This window comes from Herpailurus yagouaroundi, unplaced genomic scaffold, assembly GCF_014898765.1.
Source record: "Herpailurus yagouaroundi ecotype Mexico unplaced genomic scaffold, PumYag 207, whole genome shotgun sequence".
In the NCBI taxonomy this organism is placed as follows: Eukaryota; Metazoa; Chordata; class Mammalia; order Carnivora; family Felidae; genus Herpailurus; species Herpailurus yagouaroundi.
This window is the reverse complement of record NW_024412438.1, coordinates 2,781,656-2,802,592: the sequence shown is the minus strand read 5'-3', so window position 1 is coordinate 2,802,592 and position 20,937 is coordinate 2,781,656. Positions and strand designations below refer to the sequence as shown.

The following is a 20,937-nucleotide window of genomic DNA, read 5'->3' as shown; positions in this document are numbered from 1 at the left end:
GGGTGGGGGAGGGGTGGCAGGTGTGGAGGGGCCCCTGGGGACCAAAGACAATTCAATTTGAAGCTTTTATTTTCTGTTTTAATTGCCTACGTGTGGGTTTTCCAGAAGGTGGATGGTTGTCACTTGTCACTTTCCAGGCAGAAAGACCAACAACCAAGGGGAACTCTGGACCACAGGGGACCCCCTTGGGACATTGAATACACTGACCCTTTGATTGTACTTCCGGCTTTCGGTCCTGACTTCCTGCCAAGGGATTTGCTCATCTCACGTGCTCTGCTAACAGCTCCTTCTCACCAGGAGATGGTGATTGACCAGTCCAAGGAAGCGTGCATTCACTCACTCACTCATTCATTCCGTGATGGATAAATATTACATAATTTTTTAAATGCATCATTAAACAGGTAAAAGAAAAGGGAAATTCCTCCATTACGGATAAGAAGATAAAGAGGAAGTGAAAACAGAGTATTACACATGTAAATTGACATTTCTGGTGCCGTGAGGAGAAAATATTACATGAGATGATTTTTATGAACTTAGCATTTCATCCAGGAGGAACCAGGAGACAAAATCGTGGGCCTGTGAAAGACAGAAGCTTGAAACTAAAACACATAAAATCTGGGCCATCAGAAGGCTTTCTTCTTAATAAAAGAGTGGTTTGGTGGGGAAAAAATTCACCCACCAGCACAGAGATGACAGTAACCTGGTCTTTCTACGAGCTCTGGGGGAAAACAGACTTTCCCCTGAAATATCAAAACCCCAAGACAAGGCCACTCCCGTGGGTGCTCTGGGAAGCTTCACATGGGGAATTATCATGAAAAGTGGCCCCGGGCCACTGACACCCCCAGGGCTTGGAGGAAGCACATACAAAATGGCTTTTGAGGGACAGAGTGAGAAGCCCCGGCCACATGAGGCTCCTATAATGCACGGGAAGTGTCTCAATCTGCAGTCACAAAACCCACCAAGTTACAGTGACCAAGATTCAGGAAATGTGACAGATGCAGGCTTAACTACATAAAACTTCACGCAGAAGAATAACCTAAGAATTACAATAAAGTAAATGTATTTATACTATTTCAAGTTTGTTAAAATAATAAAGTAGGGCACTCATAGAGTAAAATGCCATAAATAATAAAAAGGGAAATTTGAGGCGGAATCATAATAATAATTTAGTTTTTTGAGTGTTTAATGTGTGCCATGTACAGCTTGAAGCATTTTAACCAAATGGTTTTACACAATTAGCAAGGCAGCATGATGTATCAGATATGATTGCTATTCCAGTTTTAAGCATGAAAAGAGTTTATTTTTATTTATATTTTTTAATGTTTATTTTTAAGAGAGAGAGAGAGAGAGAGAGAGACAGAGTGTGAGCAGGGGAGGGGCAGAGAGAGGGGGAGACACAGAGTCCCAAGCAAGCTCCAGGCTCTGAGCTGACAGCACAGGACCCGACGCGGGGCTCGAACCCACAGACCGTGAGATCATGACCTGAGCCGAAGTCGGACGCCTAACCCGACTGAGCCACCCAAGCACCCTGAGAAATACAGAGTTTAAATAATTTGACCCAAACTGCAGATCAGTAAATGGTGGGGCTCCCGTGTAAATCCAGGAAAAAAAGTCCACACTTCTGGACCCTCGGGGCCCACGTTTCATTTCTTGAGCCCTCCCTGAGGTCCAAATACTTCGCGGTGGCAGAAAAAATGTAACATGTAAAAATCTACATTTGTCCTAAAAAAGAAAAAGTTAAACATTTCCATGGGCCAGAAACAGAGACTCAAGAGAGAAACCCAGCCAAGGGACGTGATGGGGAGAGCGCCCCACGGAGCCTGGGTTGGCGAGGGCAGGGGTGAGTGTGGAGCTGGGACAGAGGGGTGCGTGTGCCAAGAACACAGGGCACGTGATAGGAGCCCGTCGTGCGACGGGCAGACTCCTCCTCAGCAGAAGTTCAAACGGTGTCAGTATTTGGTTTTTTCCAAACTGTATTTAAATTCTAGTTAGTTAACGTGAAGTGCAATATTGGCGTCAGGAGTAGAATGTGAGGCATCGCTGACATTCAACACCCAGCGCTCATCCCAACAAGTGCCCTACTCAGTGCCCATCCCCCATCTAGCCCATCCCCCGCCCTCTTCCCTCCAGAACCCTCACTTCGTTCTGGATTGTTGAGATTAGCACTAGGCAGAAGCAGTAGAAAGGAAGTTCACGTCAGGCGTGCTAAGGTAGCAGGGAAATAAAAGGAAAGAGAATAGACCTAACCAATCGTAGCAGATAATGTATACCTGTTTGGAAAAACAGTTAGATCTCTGGCTCATATAATTTTTTTAATTCCAAAAAGTAAAGTCATAATATAAATATAATATAAAACACCAGAATAGGAAAAGGCAGATTCTTACTTCACCCCAAACATGCATATGATACACTGTGTGACTATATATCAAAATTATGAAAGCATTTTAAGAAAATGTACGAACGTTTCTATAACGTAATCGCAGGGGAGGGAATGTGAGGGAAGTTTCTGGAATGATGGAGAAATTTTCTATCCTGACAAGACTTTGCGTTAGTTGGGTGCGTGCTTTTGTCCAACTGACCGAACTAAGCACATAAAATGTGTGCACCTCACTGTATACAAATTATAAATCGTTCCTACAAAAGCTATAAGAAAAAGGTAAACGAACACTGAGAAAATAGGCGAAGGGTCAGCACAGGAAACTTTTGGAAGAACTACAAATTAACAGTCCCTTTATGGGGAAAATGCTCAATTGCATTAGTTTAAAAATTTTTTTTTCAACGTTTATTTATTTTTGGGACAGAGAGAGACAGAGCATGAACGGGGGAGGGGCAGAGAGAGAGGGAGACACAGAATCCGAAGCAGGCTCCAGGCTCCGAGCCATCAGCCCAGAGCCTGACGCGGGGCTCGAACTCACGGACCGCGAGATCGTGACCTGGCTGAAGTCGGGCGCTTAACTGACTGCACCACCCAGGCGCCCCTAAAATTTTTAACTGAAATGACAATGGTGCTTTTCTCTCACAGGTCGATTATCTCACGCATTGTTGGTCGACGTGTGCACTGATCCAGCCTTACTACAGAGCAGTTTAAGAGTATTTAACAAAAACATCAAATGTGCACAACCTAAAATGTCCTAATCCCTGATTTACAAACTTATCCTTCAGATGAATTAACAGGAACAGAGAAGTATATTTGTACAAGGACTTTTATTTTATTATTTTATTTTTAATGTTTATTTTTGAGAGAGAGAGTGAGGGAGGGAGGTACAGAGAGAGGGGGGACAGAGGATCCAAAGTGGAGTCTGTGCTGACAACAGAGAGCCCAACGTGGGGCTCAAACTCACGAATGAGGAGATCATGACCTGACCTGAAGTCAGACGCTCAACCTACCGAGCCACCCAGGCGCCCTAGGACATTTATTTTAGTATTGTTTTTATAATATAAAAATTTTGGAAACCACCCCATGTCCATCAGTGGTTGAAAAGACTACAATATACTATGACAGTATTTCACGGCACTGAATGGTACACTTAAAATGGTCATTGTGGCAAATTTTATGTTACTTCTAGTTTGCAAAAAAAAAAAAGTATATATTATGATTTATCTGTATATAGCCAATATATATATAGCCTTTTTTTTTTTTAACGTTTATTTATTTTTGGGACAGAGAGAGACAGAGCATGAATGGGCGAGGGGCAGAGAGAGAGGGAGACACAGAATCGGAAACAGACTCCAGGCTCTGAGCCATCAGCCCAGAGCCTGACGCGGGGCTCGAACTCACGGACCGCGAGATCATGACCTGGCTGAAGTCGGACGCTTAACCGACTGCGCCACCCAGGCGCCCCTATATAGCCTTTTAAAATAGTAGATGTCTACGTAAAGCCTTGAAAATATTCCGCAATTTTTAAAGGTAGGCGTATTTCTAAATATTTGTATATTTACTTGCATGTATAAGAGTTTGTATGAAGAATTAAAAATATCTGTGCAGCTAAGTTTTTAAGCAACGGGCACCGTTTGTGGTATTAGATATAGGGAAGACCCTTAGTTTTTACATTGTATACTTTTAAATTGTTTTAATTTGTAAGAGGTGGTGAATAATTGTTTTCAAATGAAAATACAGACTCCAAATTGTATTGTCACATTTTTAAAAGGCTTGTGAATAAAAGAAGAAAAACTGTATTCATAAAGCTTCTAGAAGCCGCAGCAAGCACAGAACTTTGGATGTGGTGAAACTCACCAAGATTCTATCTCATTACAAATATGGCGGCATCTAGACTGGCTTATGCACACAAAATACGTCGCCAAAGTTGAGTGCACCCACGGTACGTATTTACAAAACTTTGTTTGAATTCTAATTTGGTGTCAGTGACCCCAAATGCACCGAGTGACATATTTTACGCAGAAGCAGGCTGCACGCAAGTGGCAGGACTGGACATCTGTTCTGGAGATCAGTACAGAGCCCGTCTACACTTACGAGGTGACGACACCCATCTCCGTGTGCGGCAGCCCCGTGGAGTCACTGACCTTGCATCCCGGCCCACTGAGTGAGCTGCACTGTCCCTCCACCCCAAGATCCCAAGTTCTTTCACCCACCTTGTGTCCTCTTATAAGAAGGTAGAGCACAGTTCGACCTGTGCCTAGAAGAACCCGTAGGTATGGGGTCCTGGTAACGAGGTCCTTCCCGCCCCCACATTCATGTTGGTTCTCTTGGCTGGTTTTAGGAATAGTCTTGGGAGGAAAGCAGCTGGGTGAGAAGCACTGGAGGGCTGACTACCCCAGGATCTCTGAAGAACGTATTGGTTCTGAGGCTTAGGGTCATGGATGGTTTCCAAAGGGCAGAATCTTCCGGAACGTTACATAGCGTCATCATAGTCCTCATCTGTAACGTTTGCCTTCTTCAGCCTAAAATAGATGGCTGAGGCATCCTACAAGCAAAGGCACATAGACAGGACCAGAGCAGGGAACACACATGGGGCCTGTCTCTTCCCCAGGCAGCCGGGGCATGTCCTATCATGACGTGCCACGCACATGCAGCACAACCTCTTGGAAGACTGCGGCCCTGGGCGAGCATTTTCAAAGGGCCTGCGTCCCATCCCCCCGGTGGATCGAAACGCGTAAGCCCCTCTCCCGTTCGGAGGGGCCGCTGCCAGGCAGTTCCGCGGGCTGGCGTTTTTTGCAGGATTTCAGGATTTTACACTCATACACTAAATTCAGCGTGTCACTGGAGTTTCCCAAGGACATGGGTTCTGTGGTGACACATCTGTCTCCCCCACCTCACTCGACAAAACTACAAAGCATCTACTGTCTTTGCACACACGCTGAGCTGGGATTCCCTCAATTTTCTGAGCGTATTTCCGTATTATCAGTGATGTCGTCAATTATTCAAGGTTGACAGATCACCGAGTTTCAGTGACACAAATCCCTCTTAGTTTAGCTTCGTTCAATGTTAATTTAGTTTTCCACGGGTTGTTTGGTTAACCTCACAACACAAAGTTGTGTGTGTGTGTGTGTGTGTGTGTGTGGCTGAACAGTATTTCACAACAAGGATTTTCAAGGAATGGCATGTTTAGACTTGGCACGTGCCAGAGTGTAACTACAAATCATCCATGTCTCTGTGGCCAAAGGAAACGTCTACGCAAGCCTCCAAAATTCCCTTGCACAGTGACGCTTTACTGTTACAACCAAATGTTTTTATCCCACTGTGTGGGGAGATAGGGGAAGACACAGACCCCGGAGGCATTTGGGTTTTGCTAAGTGGCCATAAGTTTTAAAGTTTGAGGAGCCCGTCGGCAGAAGAAAGAGAGACGAGCAGGAGGGAAAATACGATGGGGATTCTGACTCACCTGGTCCTCGACGCGTGTCCTCGGGGGCGGTACTGTGGGAGAGAAGGTGTGCGCTGTAAGATGTCATTTATATTTAAATGTAAATTTTTATATGCTTTTTTATGCTACTTGTGGTGTATTGGTTGCCCTCGGCTTTTGGTCTTGCTTTTCTGCCTTTCACAAACACGGTTGCCTTGCCATTCACAGGACAATTGCAGCCTCGTGGGGGCGGACGGGTGAGTAGGTCCCTCTGGGCATTTACACACTTGGCATTTCTGGAGCCATCAAGTATGGATGGGACAACGGCAGGTGAGCAGACGCCCGGGCCTCAGAGAGAGCACGGGGCCCCTCGAGGAGCGCAGGTCGACGTCGCCACCCCCGTGTGCCGTCCGACTGGGGGCACTAAGCAGGCACCGGCACTGGGCTGTCCTCGGGGCGGCTCCCAGACCCAAGGCCGGAGCTCAGGGAGGCAGAGCAGCAGCACCGAAGCCGCTCGCGGCCCCTGATTATCCCCTCGGTTCCAGGAGGGACAAAGTCAGAGACAAATTCACTCCCTCGCGTCTCACCTGCTGGTGGCCGTTCCTGCTGCGTGTGGTACACCAAAGAGTAAACCTCGTCCCCGCGTACAACATTCGCTGGAAGGGGAGAAAGGAGGCGTCGTGACACGGCCCTTTCTTCCCACTCCATGCCGACCACCCGTGGCCACGCGGACAGACCCGCCACCTGTTCACGGAGGCGGTGGCTGGGGCACGGCAGCCACAGGTGGGGCCGGCAGACGGCACCCCGTCGCCCCTTCCCCAGCTCACTCGAGCTCCTCGGGCCAGGTCATTCGGGACCCTCACCGTTTTCGTACACAGACTGTCCCTGCAGCGGGGCGGGTGAGTTGACGTAGCCGGATGCTGGTGGCACAGGGCTCGGAGGGCTCCTGCAGACATGGAAACACACGTCATCTGCGTGGGGTGGCGTCCCAGATGCCCCGCACATCTCCCTCGACGGTTGTGAGCAAGACATTGAAGGAGCCAAGCCTGCTAGGGAGGGTCCTGGGCGGAATACTGACTCCTGCGGAGAGTCCCCGGCACAGCTGCGTCGCCCACGCCCTGACCTGACCCAGCAGCGTGCAGCGGGTAGCGCTGGGGCACACAGCCCGTGAGCGCCGGCCCCCATCTGATGGGCTCACCGTGGTGTCGCCCACACCTGCATCGGTGCCCCTCACATCACACGCGCTCAGTGAATATTGAATGAAGCAATATTGATTCCCCCCCCCCCCCGACAGAAAACAGGTTGTTGGGGAGAACAAGCAGCTTGAGGAAGGGAGAGAAGAAAGTGGGCTTGTGCGTCCATGTACGCCCGGAAGAGTGCTACCCTGATCTGGGGGAAAATATCTGTATTTTCTCAGCATAAAAGCAACACGGTATCAACTAAACATTGATGTCCCCAGATGCAAGGATTTAAAAAAAAAACTCCCCCCACCCCCCTAAACTTCTAAAGAACTTCACCAGCAATGGTTATCACTCTCTGGCTTCAATTACCGAAATGTGCCCGTATCTTAATGCCTCTGGGATACTTTAAGACCCTAGGATCCCGCTTTCCTTCCTCATCGGAGCGACTCACAGACCCTCAGATACCGGTGAATTGATTGAATGCATCAATTCATTGGTGAATGTGTGAAACGGGTCAAGGTAGTTTGTCGAGGGAGCTAAACTAGGAAGAATGATGCAAGGATTTGAATGCAAGTACAACGAAGAGGGGTGGCAAGCAGGTTCTCAGCTTCCAGGGGGAGAGCTCTGGGGCGGCGGGGGGAGGGTGCGCAGGGTGGGTTATAATAACGTGGAACAAGCACAGGAGAGAAGAGAACTCAAAACCGGGGAGACGGGTTTTTCTGCCGCGTCCGTGCACGTGGAGAAAGTGGGGCCTCACCCGCGTGGGTTCCCGGAGGGACGTCTTCCTACAAGTCAAGCAGATGAGCAGACATGTCAAAGGGGGACTCTGTTCACCACTTGTTCTCAGGTGGCCCTCGTGTGGGGACTGCACCCCGGGCCACGGTGCCCCTCACAAGGCCACCGCGTGAAAACAAGCTGGCACTCGCTCGCACAGATCCTACGTCCTGCAGGTGACGAGACTCCGTGCAGAACGGTCACGCAAGCTTCCCAAAGACGGTTCACACCGGAGTGAGGACTGGAACCCACACCTCTGAACCCTTACACCTCCACCTCTCGTATTGTTTGCTTCGGGTTTTAACAACCACACCCCCTAATGTTGTCATGACAAGTCCTGAGAAGCAGGCACTGCCACAGCCACGTTATAGACGGGGCGACGTGCCCCAAGAGGCAGGAAAAGCTGGGCATTCAAGTGAAAACCTCACGTTGTCCCCATCTTGCTCGGCGGAGAACAGGAGTCCCGGATCAAATGCACAAATACATATGTCATTACCCGTTGTGAGCACGGCGGGGCTAACCAGCTTAGCGCCCTGATGGAGAATAATGAGATAACACGGGCTGTGGCCAGGGGCAGCCTCTCGGAGAAAGTGACACTTAAGCTGGAAAGCAGGAGGGATCCTGCAGTGAGTGGAACACGAGGATGTGTGGACAAGCATTCCAGAAAGCGGGAAAGGCACGTGACCACGCTCGGGGGAGGGGGGATAAGAACCGAGGCACTGACTTTACCTGGGAGATGGTCAGCAGGGCTGGGATTGCTAACCGTGTGTCTCCTCCAGGCGCCGACTAGTTAGTTTACATAGAGTTACATTTTGGTGCAAATATTTGATCAGATGAACACAAGATATCGGGGGGGACCTGAACCGATGACACGTAGCAGATGGAAGACTTGACCTACGACACTGCGTCAGTTTAACGGGTGCTGCTCCCGTGCGGGGGGCTGGGAGCAGGTGTGCAGGCAGGGTGGCCAGCAGGGCATATCCATCCCTCCGTGTGCGCGTCACCGGCCCAGCCTGTGTCCGTGAAAACAAAGGTCACGGTCACAAAATACCAGTCTCTGAAATACTAACCTAGTCTTTTCCGGAGCCCACAGCAGAATAAGGCCAGAATGACAGGACCAAGGACGCCAAGCATCCCCTCGAGGATTCCCGAGGCGAGAAGTTCCTTCCTGTCCTCCGTGGGCACTGGAGGGAGAGGTCAGAGCGTGAGCTGCTGTGCCGGACGGCTGGCCTTTGGAGAGCAGACATCCTGGCCGTGGGTTGAGGCCAAGGTCTGCCCTTCCTCGGGATGGGGCGGGGGGACAGTGAACTGACTTCTGTATCGAGGGGCCTACAGCTCTTCATGCTGATGACTGGAGAAGAGGCACCAGCCTTCATGCCTTCGTCGCCTCCGTGCCCTTGAGATACACCTCCCGGGACAGCACCGCCCACAGACGCCCATCGTTGGTTGCACGATGCCAGAAACGTGGTGGGGTCGGGAGAACTCCCCCAGGAGGGAGGCAAAGCATAAGAGACTCTTAACTACAGAGAACAAACTGAGGGTTGATGGAGGGAGGGGGCTGGGGGGATGGGCTAGATGGATGATGGGCATTAAGGAGGACACTTGTTGGGACGAGCACTGGGTGTCGTATGTAAGAGACGGATCACTGGGGGTGCCTGGGTGGCTCAGTCAGCCAAGCGTCCAACTTCGGCTCATGTCATGGTCTCAAGTGTCGCGAGTTGGAACCCCGCGTCGGGCTCTGTGCTGACAGCTCGGAGCCTGGAGCCTGTTTCGGATTCTGTTCTCTCTCTGTCTCCCCCCTCCCCTGCTCATTCTCTCTCTCTCTCTCTCTCAAAAATAAATAAACGTTAAAAAATAATTCTACCAATTAAAAACAAGAGAGATGAACCACTGGGTTCTACTCCTGAAGCCAAGACTACACTGTTTGTTACCTAACTTGAATTTAAGTAGCATTAACACAACCTCTCCCAGGATGCTGGAAAGAGGCAGTGACCAGGACAGCTCTATGCCCTGGGCTGTACCTGTAACGTTGAGTGGCACCGCCGCGCTGCGCCAGGCCCCCAGCCCGTTGTCGGCCTCGCAGGAGTAGTTTCCAGAATGTTCTGCGGTCAGAGAGAGGTTGAAGGACGCTCCTCCTCCAGCGTGAGCTGAGCTCCTCCCCAGGCTGACATTCTCGCGATAAAACCGGTACAGGATGGGGGGAGAGCCCCTCTGGGCCTCGCAGCGAAGCTCGACCACGTCCCCCACTTCGGCCGGGGCCCCGGGCCCCCTGATGGTGAGGACGGGGCGGGACACTGGAACTGAGGGAGACAGGGGGGCCGTCAGAGAGGGTCCCCACACGGGGACGGACTGGTAATCCCAGCCCATGGAGGCCCAGCCCCGCTGAGCTCCCTTGGGGTGCCCCAGGGGAACGGGGAGCCCGGCTGGCGGGCCGCTGGTGGGTCGCAGAACTTACTTCTGACGGTGACGCTCACCAGCTCGCTGAGGCTGGGGCCGTAGCCGTTGTCGGCCGCACAGTAGTATTTGTCCGTGTCGCTGTCCCTCACCGCCGGGATCTCAAACTTCGCTGCCAGAGAGCGCTGGGTCTTTGTTTCCAGGTTCAAACCCAGGGCCCCTTTGTACCAGAGGAAGGTGATGTCTCCCGTGCCCCTGGCCACCATGCAGACGAGAGCCAGCCTCTCTCCCTTCTGCACTTGCCCGCCGGGAGGCTGCGTCTCCAAGCTCACATTACAGACGGGGACTCCTACACACACACAATGTGACCCGGGAGGGGTGACTGTCCTGAACCCAAAGGCCTTGGGTAAAGTCAACAGTTCATGCGGTCGAATGGCTAACGCTGGGGGCCGTTTTGAGGTGGGGGGGGTTCTGCCGATTTGGGTCTGCCTTGGTCCAGCGGATGCTGGCAGCGTGACAAAGGCCATCCTGTTGCCATGCACCCCCTCCCGCCCCAGGACAGCGGGGCTCCCAGGACCCTCACTCTGCAAGGCACAACGGTAAGGAGGCCACGGTGTGGATCGAAGGTCAAGCTGCCTGGGCTTGGGTGCTGGTTCTGGTCTTACTGTGTGTGCTTGATCCGAGGGCTTAACTTCCCTGGGACTCGATTTCCCGTCTGCACAGGGGAGCGGGCAATGATCGCTCTCTCCCGAAGTCGGGAGGGCTCCCTTACGTGGCGCGATGGGCCGGGAGCACGGCCCGCTGCCTGGCGTGTCTCCAGCCTCACCAGGGCTGGGCTGTGAGCGAAGGCGGGAAAGCCGGCCTTCTGGAGGTAATCGACACCCGCTTCCCAGCTCTGAGGATGCATCTCGGACCGAGAATGGGGGGAGGACGTTGGCGTGTCCACCCTGACGTGGGGCGGCACGGTTCAGAGTCACAAAACACCCCCCTTCTCTTTTTCCCTCTCAACACCAAACCCCAACCTCTCCTCCAATAGCCTCCTGTACAAAGCTTCCCCTTTCCGTGCGGCTCCGATTTCTCCCTTCTCCGTGGCTCCCGTCAGCCCCCCACCACGGCCACACATCTCGCCCTGGCTGTTGAGGGCGCCGCGGGAGCCGTGGCTCCTGGAAATCGGGGGGCTCCACTCTCCGGCACAGCGAGAGCTTCCTAAATAGCCTTCTGCACGTTCAAGCGGGATTAGCAAGGATAAAGGAAGATCCCTCCGGGACTCTGACCAGGAGAGAAGCTCGGTACACCTCCATTCCTGCAGGAGCCCAGCCCCCAGTGTTGGGGGAGATCAGCCTCGTGCCCCCGGCCCGTGTCTGCCCCCCGCCTCAGGCCCCCGCACTCACTCTGCACCTGTATCTGGACCCTCGGGCTCCGAGCGACTCTGGCTGCCATGGTCTTTTCTTCGCACCAGTAGGATCCTGAGTCTTCCCGCCACACCTTGGGGAGCTGGAGCTCCGGGGAGCTGCTCCAGCCCGGCCACAGGACCCGGCTGTCTCTAAAGAAGCGGAACTGCAGGGGGCCGTCCAGCCTCCGTGAAGGGACCAGAACGTTGCAGGTCAGGGTCACTGAGCCTCCTTCCACGGGCCGAGAGGGCGTGGCGGTCAGGAGCAGGGCTGGAGAGAGGGACGAAACACATATGTTCCAGGGCCCAGGGGTTCAGAGTCCCCGGGCGGAGGCACTTGGCGCTCGGATAACCACCCAGTGGGGTGCAGAGCCCATCCCGCACCCCGGCGCCCCCCCGCGCAGCACCTCTTCCGTCCATAAGACAACCCTTGCCTGCCACTTGGTTCTCACGCTTCGACATTTCTAGCCACGAACTAAACACACCCCTTCCGGACACAGGGCAGGGCACTGATGACTGTGATTGGAGGCGGTGAAGCCTGACGCTTCAGGAAAAGTGAGTGGGTTTCATTCATTCTTGTTGTAAATCAGGGCGGTCGGTTTTCTTCTGCTTCGTTCCCCTGGTGTCCCAGAGCCACACTATTTCTTCCAAGGACGGAACGTGACACCAGGGGATCTGCCAGTCAGGGAAAGGTTGAGAGGCGCTCGATGCCTTCTTTACGGATTCTCTCCTTCCCACTGGAAGCAACAGGGGCGCACCTGCCGGAAAATGCCTCACGCACGCACCGGGCTCCCTTGCTCTGGGACTGTGCCCACACCTCCGTAGAAGGCAAGGTTGTGCAGAGCAATTTCAATCCGTACCTTGAGCTCAGGGACGCCTCCCTCTTCGGCCGTAAGGCTTTTCTCCAGGGGGACCACGGGTGGGCAAAGCTGGGTCCTGCTTCCCTTCACCTCCTTCTGCCCAGCGTCAGCGCCCGGGAAACCCCAGGATCCCTGCGCACACTGGCTCTTGCGACATTTGTTTGTGGAAGGCTCAGAGCCTCTGCTTTTCAGGAAAGTTCAGGAATTTTCCTAAGAGAAGCCTGTCTCCCCTCACCAGCGAAAAATGCCACGTGATCCAGGTCACTGAGAGGCGGGGGCTGCTCCAACACCTGTCACCTCAAGCCTGGCTGGTGGAATGCCTCGCCTGGGAACTCAAAAGAACTCGCTCCCGACGTCGGTACCAGAATGCTTGCTTGCTCCGTGCTGGGGCCTGGACGGGACACCTGTGCGCCGGGAGGCGTTTTCTGTCCTTGGAAAACTGCAGTCCCAGTGGGCCGAGGACAGCACAGCTTTTGAGCTGAGCAGAGGAAGGAATAAAAAAGGCGTCTAGGCAGCTGGGCCCCATGCTTCTGAATGGGGCAGGGCACGCGTGGAGTAGGACCCGGACAGGGCCGTTTGCGAGGGCTGGAGCTCAGCCTCGAGCTCAGAGCTTGCCCCAGATCATTCTCGGGTGTTCCCAGAAACACCTGACAGATTCCCGGTGGCGGGAGTTTCCCGTCTCTTCTGGGTGTGGTCTTGGATTTCTGCTTACGCTCCGATTGACGAACCTCAGAAGAGCCGTCCAGAAGGTCGGGCTGGTCCCGAACACCCCTGGCCGTTGGCATCAGAGGCCCGTTCCCCCCGGTTGTACATGCAGCCCGTGTTCTTGAGGACGCAGAAGGCCCCTTCCGGCCCCGTGGACAGTACTTTGCATAGAGGAGAGCAGTTCTGACGCCTCCTGGATGTAAACACACGTCGGTGGAAGGTTCCTTCTGGGGGGAGACTTCCTCTTCTCTCGCGGTAAAGGTAAGACTTTGGATCAGGATCAGAGTGAACGGTGGCACCGAGCAGGATCTGGGAGAGACATCATGCGGGCCGACCGCTGTGGCTACAGCGGGAGTGCAGGAGGAGGGAGGCAGAGTGACGCCTGGCGCGCCCGAGGCCCGGCATCCACCGTCACCGTCGCCGCGGACGGGTGGCGGCCGAGATTCCTCCAGCGCTCCTGGGGGAGCACCCAGCGGGGAAGACACAGGGGCCCTGGGGCCCCTGAGGCCGGGAGGGTGGACAGTCCTTCTCACATCCGTCCGCGGCACTCTGTGACTTCCCCGTGAAACAGCATCTCCCTTCCGGAGAGCGGGGAGGACCGTGCTTCTGAGAAGGTCTCAGCAAGACCGCCCCACCCCCAGCGCAGCAGGCTCGTGTCAGGTGCACACACTGGTCTGAACACAGGCCGCGGGGGCCCCGAGGGAGCCGCTGTCACCAGATGTCAGACAGCATCCACGGCTGCGACAAGATTCCCACAGACCGCAGAGGGGGAGGGGAAGAGAGGTACTCACCAGTTAGTTCACAGGGCGGCGCTAGGAGAGAATTCGGGAGAGATCAGTGCGGATCTGGAGTTGGGTGGACCTCCCCCGGCACTGCCCCCTCCCCCCCTCCTCCCCCACCTTCCCTCTCCGCTTCACTCCTGCCTCTTCCTTCTCCTCTCTGCTTCCTTCTTGGCCTCCGCTCCTTCTCCCGCATTCATTTCTGATCACTGCCCCCATCCGTTGTTAGGACGCGGTGCCTTCGTTGGTGACCGCACCTCCCTCTTATCCCTCCCTCAAAAGTCCAGAGGACCCTGCCCCGGCCCAGCCAACTCGCAGTGACAACGGCCAGGCTCCTGACCAACACACACACACACACACACACACACACACACACACACACTGTGCCTTTATTCACCTACTTCCCAGCGGAGCAGGTCCAGAGAAGGAATTCTGATTTCCCCAAAGATTCTCTCATATCCCAAGGATTTGACCACAGTATTATGACATGATGACCAAGGACAGGAGATTCTGGGGAGATGCAGGCTCTCAGCCAGAAGGCACAGGCCTGAACCCTGGCTCTGCCTCGCTAGCTGTGTTACCTCGGAGAAAATGCTTTCCCTCTCTGTGCCCTATGTTCCTTTTCTGTAGAAGGGAGGTAATACTGAACCTACTTCACAGAGTTTTCGTGAGGATTAAATAAGTTGACATCCGTAAAATGCCTGGAATTTATTCCACGTTCAGTAAATATTACCTCATAATCACTATCTATTTGAACCCATACTTGGTCTGACATATTTAGCCTGTTTTTTTTTTGTTTGTTTGTTTGTTTGTTTTTAGCTTAAATGCTTATTTGAATGATGCGTTCCTCGGGTAGGAGAGTGGAGTCAACGGGGGCTGGCACGACCATCACGGTTTTCATTCATCCGTCCTACAAAGCATTTTGAGGGCCTCCTGTGCGTCACGCATTGCGAGTGGGACGCGGGTGGCCGGAGCGGACGTGACCAAGTCTTTGCTGTTCAGGGGGAGAGCGCCAATTAAAAAACCAATATGCAATCTGATTTCAGAGAGTGATCAGCGTGTAGGAAAGATAAAGGCCAGGGGCGCCTGGGTGGCTCCGTCGGTTAAGCGTCTGACCCTTGATTTCGGCTCAGGCCGTGACCTCACGTTCAGTGGGGTCGAGTCCCGTGTTGGGCTCTGGGCTGACAGCACGGCACCTGCTTGGGACTCTCTCTTTTCCTCTCTTTCTGCCCCTCCCCCACTCACTCGTGCCTGCCCTCTCTCTCTGTCTCTCCTTCTCAAAATAAATAAATAAACTGAAGAAAAAGATAAAGCTGAGAAATCAGTTACGGAGTATCATCGGACGATCTTGACCATTCGGATAGCTGTCAGTTGGGTAGAAAACAGAACGAAATTAGAGAGCTGCCTTCCCAGTGTTCGGGACCAGCACCCCGGGCAGAGAAGGAGCAAATGCGGAGGACCTGAGAAGGAGTGAGCTCATCTGTGGAGGGAGGAGAAGGCAGTGCCCCTGCAGCTGAGGGAGGGGCAGCGATGGGCACTGCTGTGGTACCTACAGACAGTCCGAGCCAGTCACGGAGGGCTTCCTGGACGTGGTGCCAGGCCTGGATTTCATTCCAGGTGTGCTGGGAGCCGTGGGCAGCTCTGACTGAACTTCCGCTTGTAAAATCACTCTCACGCACACGGGGAGGAGGACGGACCACCGTCCTGCAGGAGAAGCAGGGAGGACATGGGTGGAAACTCGGTCTGGAAGCCTGAGGATGCCGGCTGAGGCTGGGTGGCCGTTGATTGCATGGAAGGTGCTCAGAGGAGAGACCAGCGCTGGGGAAAATTAGCCTGAGTTCTAGGTTAAAGTGGCCACAAAGCACCTGAATGGTGCAGCTGGGAAGTGAGCGAGGTGGGGGTGGGCGGGGAAGAGCCAGGTCTGGGCAGCAACCTTGGGAAAGTCAAACCTTGGGAAGGTCAGGAAACAACGGGGGTTGAGTTAGAAAGAAAACCAGCAGAATGTGGTAGTCCAGAGGCTACGGGAAGAAGCGTTTCCAGAAAAGGGAGCAGAGGGAGGCTTCCCGGAAGGCCGAGTGCGAGGAGATGGGACCCGGAGTCCAGGCCAGGGCGATGCGCAGGTGGCCGCTGGTCCCGGAGGGAACAGCACCGGGGACGAAAGACAGACGGACGGCCGCGGCCCAGGACAGGGCGAGGGGGACCTGCGAGCACTGAGAACCGGCCGACGGTCCCAGGGCTTAGGGGCCGGGCGGGTGTGATGCCAAAGGGGTTGAGGCGCTAGAAATGTGGTGAGCGTGCCGGTGGTCACGGGGCTGCAAATCCTTCCGGAGAATCTTAGACGGCGTATCAGAAAAGCAAATCTTACTGTCCCGTCAGTTAAAAATGAGCTCAAAACGATGGCAGGAGATAAAGCAAAGCCCAGCAACGGCCTAGAAACTTTGCGAAAGGCCAGCCGGAGGACGTCAGGATACATTTCCGTGGTTTCCGGGGAAAGGCGTTATGCTGTTGGTATGTTTACGGGAATCACCCAGAAGGAAAAATCGTGCTGATGGCAGAGTGGAGGTTCTGAGGGAGCAGGAGCGCCTGGGACCCAGTGAGGAGGGAGGGCCCCTGTGTGGGGATGGGGATAGGGCAGTCCCGAAGGAGGGCGTGTGAGGGGTGGCAGGGAGATCCGAGCACGGCCTCAGGCAGGCAAGGACTTTCTCCTCTGATAGTGTTCATGTCCTCAGCGACATAGGCAGCAAGGTCATAAGCTGAGTGTGAGAAGGGAGGAGTTTGAGGAGGCGGAGAAGCTGGGACCTAGTGGTCCAGGCGTGAGGCTCAGACTAGCAGGTGTAGGAGGTCACCGGCCCTGCCAGGACCACTGGAGACGTGTGCCCTACCTTGAAAGGGACATGAGTCAATGGGACGGTGCCTTTCGTGTGAAGGCACCGGTGTGATGCGTGCAGAGAAGTATGCTGATCGGGGGCTGCTCACGAGGAGAGAGGTGCAGGTGTGGCCGGGAGCCTTGCGCCCCAGAATCTAAGGCGGGGAGGGGGCAGAGGACAGTACCTGGCAACGAAAAGTCGCTCCGGGGGTTGAAGAGTGGCCACTCGGCGGGGGTGGGGGGGTGGGGGTGCCCGAAACAGGGATTTTGAAAGCGAACAGTTGTTGGTGATAAATTCTAGGGTTTGATGGTAGGAATGAGGGGGCCAAGGACAGACGATAAAGGGAAAGGTGTTTAAGACAAGGAACGAAGGCCCAGTTTGTTGTATGAATTATCCCCGTAGCTATCAGCAACAGCGAGGACAGACAGAATTCACACTGGAAGGAAAGACAGCCAGCGAACGCTTCCTAGGAGGTAAAAACCGAAATGAACGTGCCCTTCAAACACCTGCCTTTCCAGTATTTACCACCTGCTGACCGACTCTGAGCTGCCGGTTGGAGGCAGAGATCCCAGCACCCGCGGGCGCAGGCAGAGGCCTCGGGAGGCACTGGGGCCGGAGCCCCGCACCTGCTCGGACCCCCTACTCACCGCACATCAACAGCATGAGCCCCAGCAGCATGAGGACCAGGTCGGGGGCTGTCACTGGAGATGTTTTCTCATCGGAGGAAGAATCCAGCTCCGAGTTGAGAAGCAGCAGCTTGTCAGAGGGCTGCGGAAGTCACGCTGCAGCACGTTTACAGAAATAGAAGAAGAACCAGGGTGCTCCGATGGCCCTCCTCTATTTCCTGTCCTGTGGGGGCCCAGACGGGCAAAGGTGCTCCTTTCTGTATTTGCTTGACTGTCCACGACTTGAAGAGGGTGCACACCAGGGCCTCCCTCTGGAGCACAGGGGGTATCTCAAGGGAACTGTCCCAGAGGCAATTTCTGACCCCGATGAGCCTTCCTCAGACCACGGTCCCGCGGAAGTTCAATGGCGGGTTTTCCTCACTGGGAAGCCTGTCTCCTGGCCCACGTCTTCTCCACACACACTCTCGTTTCTCAACAGCCTGCACTGTGGCCGCTCTGGGCACGAATGTCCAAGCCAGAGACCAATGGGCTGTCACCCGGGTCCCCTGCAGCATCGGAGAACCATTGTGGATGATGATTTGTACAGAGTCAGGCTATTTGTAAGGTGCCAGCTCCCATATTTAACTTGCAGGGTGTAGCAGTCAATGAACCAGAAACAGAAGAAAACAGAATCACAGGAAACTACTGCCTGGGTGGGGGGGATGTCTGTGAGTGAAACACAGGAAAGAGGCATATGCAAACTAGCTTCTGGGTGTTGGGGGACATTCGGCACTAGCTCCTGGCCTGGCACTTGTGGTGGTGTTCCTCCCCTTCCCCAAGTCAGCGTCATCTCTGCCTCGAGCACGCAGGGGATCCAGTCCTGGGCACCCAGAGCCTGCGTGGAATTCAGATTATGGTTAGAGGAGAAGAAACCATCTTAATTTCCAACATCTCTTGAGTCTTTGAGTATCTAAGGTTAAGAAGAACCCAACAACGTGTGGGAGCAAAGCTCTTAGGGGACATGGCAAGACGCCATTGAGCGATGACATCCAAGTCTGAGTGTAGAGTCGGAAGAGGCGTGAGAAGAGAAGCAGGTGATCAGGGTGGCCAGCGAGGAGCCACCTGGAGGAAGAGGGAGCAGTGCCGGAGGCTGACCAAAGGGCCCCTGGAATCCCAGAGACGGGACAGTGCACCCCGACTCTGTTTGCTGGCTCAGGAAAGCCTGTGTGTAGAGTTTCAGGACCAAGGCTCCACCCTCGTTGAGGAACGTGGCGTCCTCTCGGCCCAGCGCGTGAGGTTGTGTGTGTGCACACGTGCTCTTTGCCCGTGCTGGGGTGCGTGCCTTCACAATTCCTTCAGGAGAAAAATCTCTCTCCCCTCCTCTGCAGGTTAAGGCTGTACATGATTCGTTAAGCTCTTTCACGCTTGTATGTCTACAACATCGTTGGCAGACACACACCAAGAAGTACATTCGTATGAATTATACGCATATAAACTATGCGGTTCCATGATGAAATCTGAACCCACCAAGATTCTGATGCGGTAAACGGGGGCGGGGTCTGATGTGGAGGCGGTGAGCGAGAGGGAGCACCGCCAGCACGGAGAGGAATGCGGGAAGAACTTTGTCACGGGGGCTCCGAAATCAGGGTAAGACTTTTCCTGGGGGGGGGGTGGGTCTGTGCTTCTCCTAGGAGACCCCCACTCTGGTCCAGGGAGCAGCGAGGAGGACACGGAGGTGGCCAGCACGTGGCAGAAAGGAGACATCTGTAGCACTCACCCACCGTATTGAGAGAGTGGGACTGGCCTTCTGTAGGGCAGGCTGGGACGGTGAATCTTGCATCAGCTGCTGGGCCACGGGGCCCAGATACGTGGTTGGAAGGACGACTCTTCATTCCCGTCCATTCCGGACGTGGAAAATGGGGGAAGTGGGAAGACGCTTGTTTGCCGTCACTGTTCAGACTGGATTACTGCTTGCCACTATTGGCTCCCTCCTTTTTTTAAACGTGTTTATTTATTTTGAGAGGGAGGGAGCTGGGGAGGGGCAGAGGGGGGGGGGGGAGAGAGAGAGAGAGAGAGAGAGAGAGAGAGAACCCCAAGCAGGCTCCGAGCTGTCAGCGCAGAGCCCCCCGCAGGCCTGGAACCCACGAACTGGGAGATGGTGACCTGAGCCAAAATCAAGAGTCGGACGCTTCACCCACTGAGTCACCCGGGTGCCCCTTGGCTCCCTTCCCGTAAAGGAATTGCTTTCTCATTATCAAGTGACTCACTCAAGCATCTTTGGGGAGGAGTGACGTCCCCGTGTCACTGGCTCCGGCTCGGCTCTGCGCTGGCCGGCGGGTGTAAGTGCGCGAGGCATGGCCGCATGCGATGGGACACTGGCCGCAGGCGCACAGCGTCTCTTGGCCCTTTGACCCGCTTTCCAGCATGAGAAGATACAGGGAATTCGAGTTCAAGCCCAGCTGAGCCCAGCAAAACCTCAGTCGGCCGGGCAAGAAGTAACCATCAGTGGGGAGCCGGTGACATCGCCGTGGCAACAGCCACAGGAGAGGCTGACGCGGGCCCACGACAGATTCGTGGCCGGGCACCAGCATGCGTTGTCACCTTCATTTATCATTTCATCTTGGAAGTGGTGTCACTCACCTATTTACAGACTGCTAGGGGTACGCCTCCAAGGGTCCCCGTGTTTCCGTAAACGGGAGAGAACTTCTTCACTGTACCTCAGGGAGAAAATTATCAAGGGGATGTGACTTATCTGGCCGATAAACTCAGGAGCAGCAGCTGAGCCTGTGTGGATGGGTGCCACGTGGGCTCTGTCCTTGAGAAGCAGGCCTCTGTGCGGTCTCCTTGGTCACCCCCCCTCCACCCGCCGGCCTCTGTCCCTGCTGCAGAGGCCCAGGGCCGTCCACACTGCCTGTGGCCACGATGGGAAATCTGCCGAGTGTCGCGGTCACTTATGAGAACCACTGAGGCCACACAGCACAGCCAGTTCCTCCGAAGCAATTTTTACTGGTGGAAAGCTCATGTTTGCTCCCCTCTCTGGGACTCCCGTTACCCTCCGTCTGTCCTGCGCTTGGGTGGACGAAGGAGCATTACCCGTCCCCTGAAAACGGCGATACGTGCCACACACTAGGCTGCGTTCTGAGCACGTATATATGGACGTGAGAACCGCACGTCCCTTAAGCACCGAGAACCCACAGTGTGGCAGGCGAGAAAGATTCGCAGGCAAACGGAACACAGGGCATTGCAACAATCGTGACTGCGGGAGTCCTGGGGGAGAGATAAGAGCAGAGAGCCCGAGGGAGCCGGTGTCGGGAGACGGGGGCGCTCCAGAGGTGCCCTGAGGTCTGAGCCGGCCTCCGAGGTGGCTGGGAGTCTCCAGAAGCCTGGGTGAGGAGGGACGCACACAGGGCTAAGAGTGCACTCACGCACCAAGTCGCGGAACGGAGAGGCGTTTTGCTGAGGTTCTGGAACACAATTTGAGGGAGTGTTGGCACAGTGGGAGGCTGAAGAGACAGAGAGGGGAGATTGGAACGGAGCACACCCTGCGGGAAGAGCGTGGGGATCCTTCAGACGGGGAGCTGGGC

The 20,937-nt window shown here is 54.5% G+C and overlaps 1 protein-coding gene across 2 annotated transcripts; it reads right to left on the bottom strand.

Annotated features, from left to right (window-relative positions):
* Nucleotides 1-4,112: 4,112 nt before the first annotated feature.
* FCRL1 (Fc receptor like 1) lies at nt 4,113-18,361 on the bottom strand. 2 transcript variants are annotated; one of them, XM_040452539.1, is made up of 11 exons: nt 17,396-18,049; nt 13,894-13,914; nt 11,539-11,808; nt 10,209-10,496; nt 9,775-10,053; nt 8,824-8,937; nt 7,737-7,764; nt 6,662-6,744; nt 6,386-6,454; nt 5,841-5,872; nt 4,113-4,922 (listed from the first exon to the last, which is right to left on the bottom strand). In XM_040452539.1, exons 1-11 carry the CDS (start codon nt 17,424-17,426, stop codon nt 4,851-4,853), a joined length of 1,287 nt encoding a protein of 428 aa, XP_040308473.1. In that variant the 5' UTR covers nt 17,427-18,049; the 3' UTR covers nt 4,113-4,850. The 2 variants fall into 2 exon arrangements, with proteins under 2 accessions (XP_040308473.1, XP_040308472.1); XM_040452538.1 differs by having other exon boundaries at nt 4,113-5,872; nt 17,396-18,361.
* Between the last annotated feature and the right edge of the window lie 2,576 nt (nt 18,362-20,937).

Coding starts and splice junctions, on each gene's coding strand:
- FCRL1 (XM_040452538.1), bottom strand. CDS start 17,426: ATGCTGCTGGGGCTCATGCTGTTGATGTGCG. Junction 10,054..10,208: donor GGTGAGCGTCACCGTCAGAA/GTAAGTTCTGCG, acceptor TGTCTCCCTCAG/TTCCAGTGTCCCGCCCCGTC. Junction 6,745..7,736: donor CCCTCCGGGAACCCACGCGG/GTGAGGCCCCAC, acceptor CCATGTCTGCAG/GAGCCCTCCGAGCCCTGTGC.